The 16,773-nt window shown below is 38.3% G+C and overlaps 1 protein-coding gene across 1 annotated transcript; it reads right to left on the reverse strand.

Moving 5' to 3' along the window:
- Positions 1–8,945: 8,945 nt before the first annotated feature.
- LOC125273112 (CD209 antigen-like protein E) lies at positions 8,946–10,880 on the reverse strand. The gene is made up of 6 exons (XM_048198381.1): positions 10,739–10,880; positions 10,631–10,648; positions 10,232–10,564; positions 9,936–10,045; positions 9,764–9,867; positions 8,946–9,332 (listed from the first exon to the last, which is right to left on the reverse strand). Exons 1-6 carry the CDS (start codon positions 10,878–10,880, stop codon positions 9,185–9,187), a joined length of 855 nt encoding a protein of 284 aa, XP_048054338.1. The 3' UTR covers positions 8,946–9,184.
- Between the last annotated feature and the right edge of the window lie 5,893 nt (positions 10,881–16,773).

A 16,773-nucleotide genomic window follows, 5' to 3' on the forward strand; every position in this document is an offset into this window, starting at 1 on the left:
TTTAAGTGTTTTCCTTATTGAGTTACAACAGCCAGACAAGCCAAGAAAGCAAAGAGGAAATGTGATCAGATGTTGTTTGTTTTGTTTTGACATAATCAACATTTGACCTGAATCACTGACCTCCTTTAGAGACTAATATCTGAGTTCGATTTACTTTACTGATTACAGCAGCACTGATTCTACAGAATAAGATACAGCATTTTCATATAAATCTCAACCAATGTGACAAACAGCCTGATGAACAGATCAACTCTGAACATCACAAAACAAGCCAATAAAAAGTCACAAAAAAAAAAAACAGCAAAAATAAAAGGAGCTACTAAGATAATTCAGCTCTGTTTTTATTCATGCTGCAATGCATGATGGGAGCCATGGAGGAGTTTTGATTGGTGGCACCCAGAATGCACTGCAACATGCTTTTTGATGATCACCGTTGTTGAAATTCATACACTGATTTTTGACGTCTGTGTGTGTGTCTAAACAAAATAGATCTGATAATATTGAAAAGGTTGGATCTTATGCAGTAGAATCACAGGGCTACAGTAATCAGTAAACTCAGAGATTGGGCTCTAAATGAGTTCAGTGATTCAGGTCAAATAATGATTATGACAAAACCGAACCAACAACACCTGATCACATTTCCTCTTTGCTTTCTTGGCTTGTCTGGCTCTTATAACTCAGTTAGTAGCCAAACAAAATCTAATATTAAAAAGTCCACTTGACTTTTTTCAAGAGCCCAACTAAAGCAAACACTGATCCCCACAATGGTGATCACTCAATCACTTAATTGTCTCATTAACTTTAACACTGCTTAAGTGTTCAGTTTCAACACTCTTGAGTGTGTACTTTGGGGGGAATTAATTTAACACTGGGGTTTTTTGCTGTGTATCAAAATTTCTGTCAAGTCCACTGGACGCTTTGTATTACTCCCAGTGTGAGAATGACCTTTGGCACCCTCTGGATATGAACTTTTTAAACTTTTAAAAACTTTGCGTCATTAAACTTTAAGAGTGGTTCTCTTATCTGACATGAGGTGCTTGCCAATTCTTAAACTGTGCATCCGCTTTTCATTTCCTTACTTTTCATTGTGTTCTAGCTCACAAGCATGGGGAAATGCTACCTCTTCTAGATAGACCAAACTAATTAAAAGCCAAAAAAAAAAAAAAGAAAAGGCAAAAGAAACAAAACAAATTCTTGATCATTTCAACTTACTGATTTGTGATTAGGCTACACGACACACCTCTCAATTCCCCAATAATATCCAGTTGCAGAACTGCAGCCACAGAACCAGAAGTGCGAGGCTGGGCTTAAATAGTCATAGTTGCGCTACACATACACGTGTTGAATTTTAATCAGATTGATGTCTAAAATATTTAACAACAATATGTTTAAATAAAGACACTTTTCTGTTCATATATGCATCATGATGTACAATAAGGATTTTTAATTACCATGTTAATGGTTAATACAAACTATTTTTTGTTAGGCAATCATACGGCATGATCTAATTTGTATAAACGGAGAACAAATACTTTTAACCATATAATTTTGAAATATATATTAAATATAGCTGCAAGCAGCAATTCGGGGCCAAGCCCCAGAAGGGGCAGTAGCGCAATACGGAGCAGGTAGAGCAAAAACAGCAGAAATTGAATGTACATGCAAAACAGCTGGTTCAGAAGGACAGGTGGAAATGAAATGAAAATCAATAGAAGTTCAGATGAGAATGAACACAGAATGAACTAAAAACACTTGTATCTAATTCAAGAGGAATAAAGATTAGTACAATGCTTATTTGGATAAAAAAGGAATCAAAATGACTCATTACACACAATTGCATAATGACCACCCAACACGGGATTCGAACCCACAACCTCCAGGTCCAGTGTCCATTGCGCATGTCATTGCACCACTGTGCAGGTAACTGTTGACACAACTGCCGAAGTTCACTAGTTTATGTGAAAATGGACTCAAAAAGAAGAATTTTTATGAAACTGCACTGAATGTTATATTTAATAACTTTACTTTAGATCATTCTGCAGCTCATCATGCTGTAGCGCAATACAGAGCAGGAAGAAGAAAAACAGCAGAAAATGAACAAACATGAAACACCTGGTTCAGAATTATGGGCGAGAATGAACTCAGAAAGTACAGAAGCTTAGATGAAAATGAACACAGCATGAAACAAAAAGCATTTATTTCTAATCTAGAGGCAATAACGGAATCAAAACACACAATTTCATAAAACCACTCCACCCGAGATTCGAACCCACTATCTTTAGGTACAGGGCTCGTCAGGTACCTGGCTTTACACATTGAGCTACATTATGACACATGTTCAACATGTTGTGGAAGAGAACTTTTAGTGTAACAAAGAATTTACAAAAAAAACATTTCTTAGCATGCTAACCATATTAGCATGCCAAGCTAACTTAATGCTAATGAAGCTCATGGTTAACTTGATAGCTGAAGAGCCACATTAAAAAGAATGACAACTGGTTAGCATGCTAAGCAATTAGCATGCTAAGCTAACTAGCATAAGATAACAATCACAAGGAAGGTCACATTCAGAGACAAATATCTCGGGAACGGTAGCGAATATCAAAAATCCGTTCAGTCATTTCTATGCGGCTCGGTCCAAAGATCTTCTGAGCTGATTGTGGACAAAATAGGACAAAATTTGTGGGAGGAGTAGCGAAAAAACTGTTTTTCATTTATTTCAATATGGCAGACAGGTACATTTAAGGAAAATGACAAATGACACATCGTTGGAATTGGCATTAGCCAGGGAATAAAATGACATAAAGTATACACGTTTTGGAAAGTGTTTTCAAAAGTTATAAGCATTTTTGCAAAAAACATTATATCTGTGGAACAGTAGGTGGCGCTGTGTTGAAACTTCTCAGGTACCTTCGGGACCTACTAAAGGTCATACATACTAATTTTTGTGAAGATATGTCAAATAGTTTAAAAGATATTGAAATTTATGACAAAATTCAAAATGGCGGACATGCTTTTCATCCGATGTTGACAAATTCAATATCCCCGGATTCGGCATGGCCCAAGGAATCCATAGACACCAAGATCTTGATTTTCTAATAAAGTGTTCAAAAGTTATTGGCCAAAATATCCATTTTACAGATCTCATGACCTGTAGGTGGCGCTGTTCCCAAATTCGGCAAGGAACCTCAGATCATGGTCTTGATCAAGTGTACGAATTTTTGTTTTGATCGCTCAAAGTTTGGCTGAGATACAGCCTCTATAGCAATTTTGGGTAAACCTCATTAACTTCGTGACATCATAACTTTTGAACAAAGATGAATAAAAAAAAATCTGCTCAGTCATTTCTGTGCGGCTCAGACCAAAGATCACCTGATCAAAGTCTGGACAAAATTGGACAAATTTTGAAGGAGGAGTAGCGAAAAAACGGACTACTGTACTTTTCAAAATGGCCGCTACTGTAATGGGTGGAGACTTAATGTAAGAATTTGAATAGAATCAGCATGAAGAGACAAATCAGATGTACTAAATTGTATTTTTCTAGAGCAAATGGTTCAAAAGTTATAACCTTTAGAATGTTGAATTTTTGAACTGGTGGTGGCGCTATAGAGTTGGTCCTTGAGACTCCAAAATTGGTCAGATTTCTAGACATGACCATCACTACAAGTGTGCCAAATTTCATCATTTTCTCATGTTCCGTTGATAGGGCTGCCATAGACTCCCATTCGGGAGGAAGAATAATAATAATAAAAGGGAAAACGTACAATTACAATAGGGGCTACAGCCCCTTTGGGGCTTGGCCCCTAATAATAAAAGGGAAAACGTACAATTACAATAGGGGCTACAGCCCCTTTGGGGCTTGGCCCCTAATGAAAATCAATAGAAGTTCAGAGAATGAACACGGAATGAACTAAAATACTTGTATCTCATTGAAGAGGAATAAAGATTAGCACAATCCTTATTTGGATAAAAAAGGTATCAAAATGACTCATTACACACAATTGTATAAAGGAACCCCACACGAGATTTGAATCCACGACCTCCGGGTCCAAGGTCCATTTCTCATCTCATTGCACCACTGTGCAAGTGAATGTTTCCACACCTGCCGAAGTTTATTAGTTCATGTGAAAATGAACTCAAAATGAAGAATTCTTATAAAGCTGCACTTTAGATCATTCTGCAGCTCATCATGCTGTAGTGCAATACAGAGCAGGAAGAGGAAAAACAGCAGAAAATGAACAAACATGAAACAGCTGGTTCAGAATTACGGGCAAGAATGAACTCAGAATGTACATAAGCTTAGATGAAAATGAACACAGCATGAAACAAAAAGAATTTATTTCTAATCCAAGAGGCAGTAAAGGAATCAAAACACACTATTTTATAAAACCGCTCCACCTGGGATTCGAACCCACTAACTTCGGATACAGGGCTCTTCAGATAACTGGCTTTACACATTGAGCTACTTGAGGATGCACATTCAACAGACTGTGGAAGAAACCTTTTAGTCTAACAAAGAGTTCACAAAAAAAGCATTACTTAGCATGCTAACCATATTAGCATGCTAAGCTAACTTAATGCTAATGAAGCTCATGGTTAACTTGATAACTGAAGAGCCACATTAAAGAGAATGACAACTGGTTAGCATGCTAAGCAATTAGCATGCTAAGCTAACTAGCATAAGACAACAAACACAAGCAAGGTCACATTCAGAGATGAATATCTTGGGAATGGTAGTGAATATCAAAAATCCATTCAGTCATTTCTGTGCGGCTCGGTCCAAAGATCACCTGAGCTGATTTTGGACAAAATTGGACAAAAATTGTAGGAGGAGTAGCGAAAAAACTGTTTTCCATTTATTTCAATATGGCGGACAGGTACATTTAAGGAAAATGACAAATGACACATCGTCGGAATCGGCATAAGCCAGGGAATAAAATGACATAAAGCATACACATTTTGGAAAGTGTTTTCAAAAGTTATAAGTGGTTTTGCAATAATCATTACATCTGTGGAACAGTAGGTGGCGCTGTGTTGAAACTTCTCAGGTACCTTCAGGACCTTCTAAAGGTCATACATACCAATTTGTGTGAAGATATGTCAAATTGTTTAAAAGTTATTGCAATTTATGACAAAATTCAAAATGGCGGACACGTGGTTCATCCGATGTTGACGAATTCGATATCCTCGGATTCGGCATGGCACAGGGAATCCATAGACACCAAGATCTTGATTTTCTAATAAAGTGTTCAAAAGTTATTGGCCAAAATAGCCATTTTTCAGATCTCATGACCTGTAGGTGGCGCTGTTCCCAAATTTGGCATGGAACCTCAGATCATGGTCTTGATCAAGTGTACCAATTTTAGTTTTGATTGCTCAAAGTTTGGCCGAGATACAGCCTCTATAGCAATTTTGGGTCAACCTCGTTAACTTCGTGACATCATAACTTTTGAACAAAGATGAATAAAAAAAATCTGTTCAGTCATTTCTGTGCGGCTCAGACCAAAGATCACCTGATCAAAGTTTGGACAAAATTGGACAAATTTTGAAGGAGGAGTAGCGAAAAAACGGAATACTGTACTTTTCAAAATGGCCACTACTGTACTGGGTGGAGACTTAATGTAAGATATTGAATGTGATCAGTATGAAGAGAGGAATCAGTTGTATTGACATTCATTTTTCTGAAACAAAGGGTTCAAAAGTTATAACCTTTACAAAAGTGAATATTTGAACTGGTGGTGGCGCTATAGACTTAGTCCTAGATACTCCAAAGTTGGTCAAATTACTTTTAATTACTATCACTACAAGCATGCCAAATTTGATAATTTTCCTTCTTATGGTTCATTGATTACCATACAGGGGGAAGAAGAATAACTACGAATTTGGACATAAAGGAATTGCATGTGATAGCTTCAGATTAGACCAGTTTTAGGCAGAATGCCTAGAACAGACACAAGTTCTGCATCTTTTCCTGCCACAGTACCTCATGCGGTCTGGGCATGTGTCACACTGAGTTTCAAACCCACGATGCAGAGCATTCGGGATCCGTGGCGTAACACATTGAGCTAATCAGCCATGCAAGTTCATCAGTATGCTAAGCAGAGGTTTCAGTGTGAGAAAGAGTTCACAAAAAAAAAAGCTTCATAGCATGTTAACCATATTAGTATGCAAAGTTATTTAATGCCAACTAAGTTTTGGTTAACCTGTTGACTGAAGACCACATTAGAAAGAATAGCAATAGTTTAGCATGCTAAGCAATTACTGTGCTAAGCTAACTAGTATAAGACAACAAACACAAGCAAGGTCACATTCAGAGATGAATATCTTGGGAATGGTAGCGAATATCAAAAATCCGTTCAGTCATTTCTGTGCGGCTCGGTCCAAAGATCATCTGAGCTGATTTTGGACAAAATTGACCAAAATTTGTGGGAGGAGTAGCGAAAAAAACTGTTTTTGATTTAATTCAATATGGCAGACAGGTACATTTAAGGAAAATGACAAATGACACATCGTCGGAATCGGCATAAGCCAGGGAATAAAATGACATAAAGCATACACATTTTGGAAAGTGTTTTCAAAAGTTATAAGTGGTTTTGCAATAATCATTACATCTGTGGAACAGTAGGTGGCGCTGTGTTGAAACTTCTCAGGTACCTTCAGGACCTTCTAAAGGTCATACGTACCAATTTGTGTGAAGATATGTCAAATTGTTTAAAAGTTATTGCAATTTATGACAAAATTCAAAATGGCGGACACGTGGTTCATCCGATGTTGACGAATTCGATATCCTCGGATTCGGCATGGCACAGGGAATCCATAGACACCAAGATCTTGATTTTCTAATAAAGTGTTCAAAAGTTATTGGCCAAAATAGCCATTTTTCAGATCTCATGACCTGTAGGTGGCGCTGTTCCCAAATTTGGCATGGAACCTCAGATCATGGTCTTGATCAAGTGTACCAATTTTAGTTTCGATTGCTCAAAGTTTGGCCGAGATACAGCCTCTATAGCAATTTTGGGTCAACCTCGTTAACTTCGTGACATCATAACTTTTGAACAAAGATGAATAAAAAAAATCTGTTCAGTCATTTCTGTGCGGCTCAGACCAAAGATCACCTGATCAAAGTTTGGACAAAATTGGACAAATTTTGAAGGAGGAGAAGCGAAAAAAACAAATACTGTACTTTTCAAAATGGCCGCTACTGTAATGGGTGGAGACTTAATGTAAGAAGTTGAATAGCATCAGCATGAAGAGACGAATCAGATGAACTAAATTTAATTTTTCTATGACAAACAGTTCAAATGTTAAAACCGTTAGAATGTTGAAATTTTGAACTGGTGGTGGCGCTATAGAGTTGGTTCTAGAGACTCCAAATTTGGTCCAATCACTATTCATGAGCATCTCTACAACTGTGCCAAATTTCATCATTTTCTCATGTTCCGTTGATAGGGCTGCCATAGACTCCCATTCGGGAGGAAGAATAATAATAATAAAAGGGAAAACGTACAATTACAATAGGGGCTACAGCCCCTTCGGGGCTTGGCCCCTAATAAATGTGTAACCATATAGTCAAATGTCTACCTTGACTGTATGTGATAATATTATTTCCTTATGTATGTTCATGTTGTGAACTTATTAAGTAGCCTACTTAAAGACAAAGGGGTATGGGCATTTAATGTCTGACCGATCATAATGCTGAAGCTGCCATTTTTTTTGAGAAACAAACCAGACAGGAGAGTTAGATTAACACTGGGGGACTTGAAACTGAAAAATGTTGTGTATTCACGTCTTTTCACAATTTAAACAGCATAGCTTATGATGTATATTCACATTTATTTCATGTAATAAAGAGGAAGAGATGATCAGTTCACATGACGCTTGAACTGAGGTGCCACTATATATATATATATATATATATATATATATATATATATATATATATATATATATATATATATATATATATATATATATATAGTGGCCTTTAATGTGTGGTGACAGCAATGTCACCACACATTAAAGGCTAAGTAAAAATGACACAGGTTATTAAAATAACATCAGATTAGTTTTCTCACTTAACAGTGCAATCGTTTTTTTCTTGAGCACAGAGTTCAAACGAACTTCTGTAACAGGTGAAGTTTAAAAATGAGGCATTCTTTGTAATCACTCTCATGAGGGGCGCTGAAATATGGCACTTTGCAAATGGGACCAAACTGATCAGCGCATTCACATTCAAGTTGTTTTGCATCTGTTTGGATTGTTGAGTTAGAATTGTATGGAGCTCTGCTTGTGCACATGATTTACTTTTTTCTCCTGCATGTCATATGCGGGGCTCCAGAGTTTCAGAATCTAAATTAAACATAACTCAATATGAGATCATATGATGCTTGCTGCTCATCAATATAAGAGCTGTATGGCATCTTTTGACATGACAACTGAAGAACGTGCAATCATGTTAGCAGACTGTAGTGTGTAACAGACAAACCTGTTGACCTTGCTAGTAGAGATAGCTAGTATACTGCTAACACACTTGTTACTCTATAAATTGATGTTCTTTGGTTGATTTAGTGATATTAAATGATATTTTACACTTAAAACCAGTTCATTTAGATGTTACCATATTTTCGGTGTACAGGATCATGTGGCAAATATTACTGAACTTGAAAGTTTAAAAGTAAATTTGTAAGTTTATTTTCTTCAGAATGAAAGGTGTGCCAAAGTAAAACTAAAGTAAAAACAAACACAATAGTCTAATCATTTTAAATAATGTAAGTATATGAAGCACTGTTTAGACCAAAGAACCTATTTTTACCAAAAGGGGTTCTTTCTCCTTATATAGGAACAATTATGTTTAAAATTGACAAGACCACAAAGGACGGAGGAAACATAAGACTTAAATACTGGGGATGATTACTGAAAATGTAAGCTCTAGCGTAAGTTCAGAACTACACTTGTGAGTTTATTCTTGCAATGGGAAAATAATGACAAGTTTACATTTTCCTTTCATTCGAGTATCCACTCCTGACTTTGTATTTTACAGAAAATTATATTACAAAATTGATATCTTGAAAGTGTTAAAAAATGAAATTAGCAGACAGTTTTAAAAGGTAGAATCCACAATCAGAAATTATTTGTTCTTAATAAAATGATTCCAAATTAGTAACAGAAAAAAAATGAACAGACCCTATTTCTCACAAAGTGCTTTTTTCCAGTCTGAGCATTGGCGATCATTCCAGACGTTCAGGTCAGAGGGACGACAATACGTGCAATACTGCATTTCAACACAGTCCTCATTTCCATGTGCATCATTTGGCTCGTTTGGAAAAAAAAACCTGAATAAAATGTGACATATTTTCAGTTGCTCAGTATACCCCAAATTTTCAAGTATCCCAAAGTTTTACTTATTCAGGAACCAAATAATAATAATTACTTTGAGCAGATGCAAAATAACTAACAAGTGAGATTTGTCACAAGCAATTCAAAAATCACCAATACTCACTGTTACCCATTTCAAGAATAAAAAAGAGTTGAGCAGAAACAAAAGCAGCTCTATTGAGTAAATGTTAATCATCACCCCATTGCTTCTTGGTAATCATTCTGCTAAATATTGCTGAAGAACTACATTACTTGGTAGATGATATTAATGAATACCATTTTTGTTGCTGTGGGTTATTTTAGGAAACCTTTCCAGTTATACATACTAACCATTTTATAAAACCAATAAGCCTTGGTTTATATTTTCTGTGAGTGTTTTGTCACGTACCCTTGTTTCAGGGGTGAATTATCCACCCATTTCATGTTGCCCTCATTCTCAATGTCAGACAAACCAATCCACACACTCTCCTTGATAAATGAAGATATGCACCTCTGTGTGAATAAAAACAGGAATAAGTGTGATTCCTCTCATTCATGAACAGACTCTCACACAAACTCACCTGCTTCTCTTCAGTTTTGATAATGATCAGATCACCACCACGATCCCTGCAGTACTTCCTGCTGTCAGACCAGCTCTTCTCCTCATTGGATATGAAGAATCTGCCATTTCCTTTCAATAAATACATTTTTTTAAATTTATTGTGCTGGAAAGTGGAACTGATATATATATATATATATATATATATATATATATATATATATATATATATATATATATATATATATGTGTGTGTGTGTGTGTGTGTGTGTGTGTGTGTGTGTGTGTGTGTGTGTCTGTGTATGCTTTTCTACAAACCCTGCTCAGATATCTTCCTTAGTTCAGTCTCTAACTGCAGTTTCTTCTGACTCAAAGAGTTGAAACTTCTCTGTAACTGGCTTTTCTCAGCAGTGAGATCTTTGATTCTGGTCTCCAGTTCCAGTTTCTTCTGACTCAAAGCGTTGAAGCTGTTCTGTAACTGGGTTTTCTCAGCAGTGAGATTACTGACTCTGGTCTCCAGCTCCAGTTTCTTCTGACTCAAAGAGTTGAAACTGCTCTGTAACTGGTCCTTTTCAGTTTGATGTCTTGAACTGGTCTGTAACATGAGCGTAGCTTGTATCTCTCTCTCTGCCGTGAGCTTGATATGCAGTACTATAACGGCCACCACAAGAACACATATGAGGCCAAAGCATACTGTGCTCAACACAACACACTTACTTCGACCTGTTAAACCTCCTGCCGAATATAAAAAAAAAAACAAGAACATGCTATGAACAAATGACTATTATTGTAGTGTATAAACATTACTGACATCACATGTCTTACTTTGGTTTTGAGCTTTTGCTTCAGTCTGGCTGAGATTTTGATCCTTATTAACATAAATATCTTCATCTCTGTCCAGTTCCCTCTCATTGCCCTTGCTGCAGGTCTCGCGGTCAACATTTTTATAAATGCCCTCCAGTTCCATTTTAACTTAACAACTCTTCAGTTGAGCTGTGGACTTTAGGAGTATGGGTTCAGGGTTTAAAATAGAGAACCTCCCCTAGAATTTACATATAGCTGACCAACAAGAATTTAAACTTTGATGCACTGTACATCTTCATAAAAAACAAAAAAAATGTGACCAATGTCAAACATGTTGGGTGCAGGGACTTTCCCCCCTTAATTTCACAAAAATTTCATTCCAGGTTCCAAACTTAACTGTAAATTAAGAAATTAACATAAATATGCCTACATATTCGTAAATATTTGTATAAATTGTGTTATTAACTGGATACTTTTTAATATATAATAATATATAATTGATTTTAGAGCTGTTTTGTCTTGCATAGTGACAAACAGCACAGCTCTTTGTGTAACTTTCTTCAAATACTGGTGAATATTAGTAAAATATTTCTTGCCTTCACAGATTTTACTCACAAAATTACTACAAACAGAACTAACATATTATTGATCTTTTATATAGTGCACTCTTTTGTTTTAAAAAAGAAAATCGTTCAAATGAACTTGTTGCGGCACAATTCTGAACTTTCTGTTGAGTACAATTTGTGCTCAGTGTCACTATGAGGTGATGAACTTCAGACTGATGTGCTGTGTTAAACACAAATACACATTCCCTCTAAACAAACTTACTTTCATTTCATTTTACTTTGAAATCCTGCTGAGCTTGAATTATTGGAAAATTGCACTTGCATAGCATAAGGTTCATCAGGCAACATAAGGTTACTCTAAAGGAAAGATTATAATATAATATTCGCATCTCAACATAAATCAGTTTGGTGACAGTGAATAAGTGAATGGTCAGAACAGATGATCTTGCTAGACTTCTTTTATTATGGAAATATGCTTAAACATGTATGTGAAGAATGGCAGTGTAAATAAATCATGCTGGTTTACATAATTTATTCACTGAGTAACAGGATAGCTGATTAAAAAAAAAAAAAAAAAAACCCTGAGCAACAGTCAAAATTAACTCATGTTTAACATACATTTGAAGCTGAAAATTAATCTATTCTGATTTTCCTGATTTGTAATATTTAAGTATGTCTTCAAAAGCAGTAGTCTGGCATTAGGGCCATTTTGACGGATTTTCTTTAAGTTCAGCACTTATTTTGCTCTGCTCTAAGCTAGGCCAACCCACGTCCTCTTGCCCAGAGCGTACTGAAGGAAACAGAGGAAATGCATGTTAAGGAAGGTTTTACATATACCTTTGCAGGTTGTGCTTAAGGTTAACATTCATCACAGGAGATGATTCCTCAAGTTCGACATTGAAAAATTTGATGTTGTCAATAGCATTTTAATAGTTGGCAAATATATTTTCCTGTTATAACTGTTATATTTTTTATATATTTCTGGATGAAATGATTTTTAAATTACCTGCACTGGAACGCCCCGGGTTACTTCACTGTAACCCTGTTCCCTGAAAAGGCGGGAACGAGAAGCTGCACTTGATCAGCACTATGGGAAGGTCTTTTAGTCGTGACCAGCTGTGAATATATGTGTAAAACAACGTCAATTAAATTGACCTATATTTATAGCCTTGCGTGACGTCATTGGAATGCGTCGTAACAAGGCTATAATTAGATGTGTAACCTGTGCATCAGCAGATATTTTGTCTGAAGAGCAGTCCTGGGACATCTCAGTGCAGCAATGAAGCACAGCTTCTCGTTCCCACCTTTTCAGGGAACAGGGTTACAGTGAAGTAACCCGGGGCATTCCCTTTCAAAGGCTACACTCCAAGCTGCGCTTGATCAGCGCTATGGGAATGAGAATACCCATGCCGCCGCACTGTGTGTCCGGACCCCCCAGGCTGTGAAGTGTCTCACAAAGCACAGAGAGTCTAAGACACTAGCTTGCGATGTTGACTCAAGGGCGCAAGAGCCCGGAGTAACATAAACATCCAAACTATAAAATCTTATGAATGTGTGTGGAGAGGACCAAGCTGCCACATCACAAACATTTTGTAAGGGGGCGCCCCAACCAGGCCGTCTAGGACTATTACTAGGTCCCATGAAGGAATCCTGGTTCTAGAAGGAGGCTTAACCCTCTGGAGTCTGAGGCTGATTTGGGGCCTGTAGAAGTTTTGAAATGCCCTGACATGTGTGCTTTTTTCAGTTGTTCATAAACATATTAATGGAAAAAGTGTCATTACACTGTATTCAGCACAAACTAAGCTACCATAATATGTGAGGAACATGTATGTACATATTTGTGTTTTTGAAGGAATAACGTTTATGCGTGGCTATTGAAAAAACAAATAACTTAAGTCACTGAAATAAGGCCAAAAAAATAATATTATGTATGTGTTCACAAGACTTCTGGGTATTGGAGATTGTAGACTAGAGTTTTTGCTTCAAAATTATGTAAAAATTATCCTTCCTACTCCTTCATATAAAACAATAGAGAGATTTAAATTTTCTAAAACATATTTGGTCAAGAAACACAGTATGCATGGAGGCGTGAATCATCATGAATAATGGGTGATTCTCACTTGAGAAGACAAAAGAATCACATAATAATGATCTGAAATGACTTGCATAATAATGAGCTCTTTCAGTCAGGTAGGCTGTGAAAAAACCCTTTGTGATCATGTCTCAAAGCTCATCATGGTGTAAATCAAACATACAGAAAAAACAGCAATACTGTGAAATATTATTACAATTTAAAATAATGGTATTCTATTATATACTTTAAAATATAATGTATTTCTGTGATGCAAAGTGTCTGAACAATTGTGTTACCTCTATGGCATTTCATATAGGCTTTTAGCTTAAAAGCATGCACATTTGGAGAAATATTGATGGATTCTCATATGTTTGTCAATTTTCTATACAGAGGAGTAATATTTATTCAGGATTTATTGTCATTACTATGAGTGCTGGATACTGTGTTTTCAATTCATACTTGCAGCCGGAGGGCGCTCTGTACACCTTTAGTCCACAAATGCCTGCTAAAGAAGAATAGGCAATCCAGGAACTAACTGAACTAACAGAGGCCAGAGATCACTAACTATGGCTATTCAAAACACTTTTCAAGACAATAAATACACGATTGAGAAGATGAATGCATGCATTGCCTCAGAATTTGCCTCTGAATAGCGCTGGCTCCGTGGGCGTGGCCGCATTAGCGGATAATGAGCTGAATCACGGACTTCTGACATGGCTCTCTTTTCATACAGATTATATAAACACAGAATATTTGTTTTCGAGAGATCATGCATCATGTTAGTTTTCTTTATTTTACAAAAAGCACAACATTTTGTTTTTACTCTGTGTACACAAATAAAAGAAGATATTCCACAGATTAAAATGGTGTATAACTCTTAATTGTATGTGCAACATTGACGGAGTATTTTGAGTCTCTTTCACACTAGCCACATAGAAAGGGAATGAAGCCGCAGCGCGTAACCCTTACCATAAACATGGATTTTAGAAAGTGCACAAAGCATTAGCGCGTGACTTACCATAAACATGGATTTTAGAAAGGGCACGAATCACTCAGCGCTTGCCCTTGCCCTTATTTGCCATAGGGAATTGCTTAGGCAAAACCTCTCGGCTCTGAGCCACAACTGAAATGTCTCATGTGCAAGAGGCCCATAGGAATCACCAAGGACGCTGATGCCATGAGACCTAACATTTCTTGATACTGCAGAACAGTGCAATCTTGGCCTAGCCTGACATTGTTCAGGGTGGTTAGAATGGTTTCGACCCGAGTGGGAGACAATTGTGCCCACATCACGGTCGAAACCCATATAACCACTAAATATGTTGTTCTCTGGGTAGGACAGAGAACACTTTCTTCTTGTTTAGTCTCAACCCTAAAGAAAATAGATGAGCTAGTATGACATCTGTGTTGTAATGCCATCTCGTGACTGTGCTAGTATTAGCCAGTCATCTATGTAACTCAAAATGTGAATGCCCTGGAGTACCATGGAGTCAGTGCTGCATCCATGCATTTTGTGCATGTGCGGGGTAATGAGGCTAGGCTGAATGGAGGAACCCGATATTGGTAAGCTTCACCCCCAAAAGCGAACCTCAGGAACCTCCTGTGTTGTGGCAATATTTTATATGTGAAATATATGCGTCCTTGAGATCGATCGTGACAAACCAGTCATGATGTTGGATTGGATTATCACGTTGGACGCTGCTGCCATCAGACCCAACAGTCTCTGAAACTGTTTTACAGTGCGTGACTTGCCTAGCTTCAATTCTTTCATGGCTGACAGAATAGAAGTGATGCGGACTGGAGAGAGACATGCTCGCATTGTCACTGAATCCCAAACCACGCAGAGAAAAGTGGTCCTCTGTAGTGGAGTAAGAATGCATTTCTTGGCATTCAGTCTCAACCCCAATTTCTGAATGTGTGCGAGAACGACATCTCGATGCCGAACCGCCATCTCCTCTGACTGTGCTAAAATCAGCCAGTCGTCGATATAATTGAGGATGTGTATACCCTGCAGCCTGAGCGGGGCCAGTGCTGCATCTACGCATTTCGTGAATGTGCGGGGTGAGAGAGCTAGGCCGAATGGAAGAACCTGAAATTGGTACGCTTCGCCCCTGAAAGCGAACCTCAGGAACTTCCTGTGCTGTGGAAGGATGGAGATATGGAAGTATGCTTACTTGAGATCTATTGTGACAAACCAATACTCGGATTTGATTTGAGTCGCGATTTGACTTATCGTCAGCATCTTGAATTTTAGCTTTTGTACTGCTCGATTCAGATGACGTAGATCTAAAATAGGACGCAACCCCCCATCCTTTTTTGGAACCAAGAAATACCGGCTGTAAAACACAGACTCCCTGTCGGCAACCGGAACCCTCTCTATAGCCTCCTTTGCTAATAAGGTTTTTATTTCTTGTTCCAACACCAAAGCCTGCTGTGGAAGCACAGACGTTTGCAGAACTTCTTTGAATAGAGGTGGACGGCACCAAAACTGTATTTTGTAACCTTTCTCTATAATTTGCAGGATCCAACATGATATATTTTGAAGAGATTTCCACTCTACCAGAAAATCTACTAAGGGAACCAGCCTCTCGAGGCTGGCCTCTGGTGTTTTGTTCACAGCACATTTTTGATGTAAATTTATCCTCCTCAGAGGATGTGACGCAATAGCGTGTTGATGTGACGCAGTGTCGTGTTGTTCTGAACACTGCGTCACTAATTCGGTGGGAACCGCTGCGCCCCGAAGCACCAGAGGTGGCGGGGTTGGCAGAACGGCCCCCTGAGGGCCACAAGGTGGAATGGGCACCGTATACTGAGGTGTGTACTGCACCACCCCGTGTGGGGCTGCCCTCAGAAGTCTGACGCCACAGCCTTCTTCGCCTGAAGCAAAACTCTCAGGTCTGTCTTCGACTTGGAAGGCTTGGGCTGAGAGTGCCATCCTGGCCCACCGTGTCTTTGGGGTGGAGCATGAGAGGCGACACTCTCTTTCTGCTGCGCTCGGTACGAGGAGCTATATGGCTGGGGCTGGTCACGCCCAGCAGCCCCAGAAGTTGAATGGCGGCGTGGTAGATACTTTTTGAATGCCTCCGCCTGCTTTTTAGCTTCCTGGAACCTGTCGACGACAGATGTGACTGCGTCGCCGAACAGGCCAGATGGTGCAAGCGGGGCGTCGAGGAGAAAGGCCCTGTCTTTATCCTTTAAATCAGACAGATTGAGCCACAGGTGCCTTTCTGTCGCCATCAAGGCTCTTATATTGGAGTAATGTTTCACATAGAGCACTTTGCTGAGGCAGAAAAGCTGAAGCCGGTCTCGCCGGATGTGTATTCATCCTTTCCTGGTCGTGACGTCACCTGCCCGTGACATTTACTCTCACCATTGGACCAGCTGACAGTCGTACATCAGACGCTATCACGCTGAGC

The sequence above is a fragment of the Megalobrama amblycephala genome, linkage group LG7 (assembly GCF_018812025.1).
Source record: "Megalobrama amblycephala isolate DHTTF-2021 linkage group LG7, ASM1881202v1, whole genome shotgun sequence".
NCBI lineage: Eukaryota > Metazoa > Chordata > Actinopteri > Cypriniformes > Xenocyprididae > Megalobrama > Megalobrama amblycephala.

Bases quoted from the DNA above. Each gene is read 5' to 3' on its own strand.
- LOC125273112 (XM_048198381.1), bottom strand. From the start codon at position 10,880: ATGGAACTGGAGGGCATTTATAAAAATGTTGACCGCGAGACCTGCAGC. The intron at 9,868-9,935 runs GTGAGTTTGTGT...TTATTCACACAG, and splicing joins TCAAAACTGAAGAGAAGCAG to AGGTGCATATCTTCATTTAT. The intron at 9,333-9,763 runs GTACGTGACAAA...CATTTTATTCAG, and splicing joins AATTCACCCCTGAAACAAGG to GTTTTTTTTTCCAAACGAGC.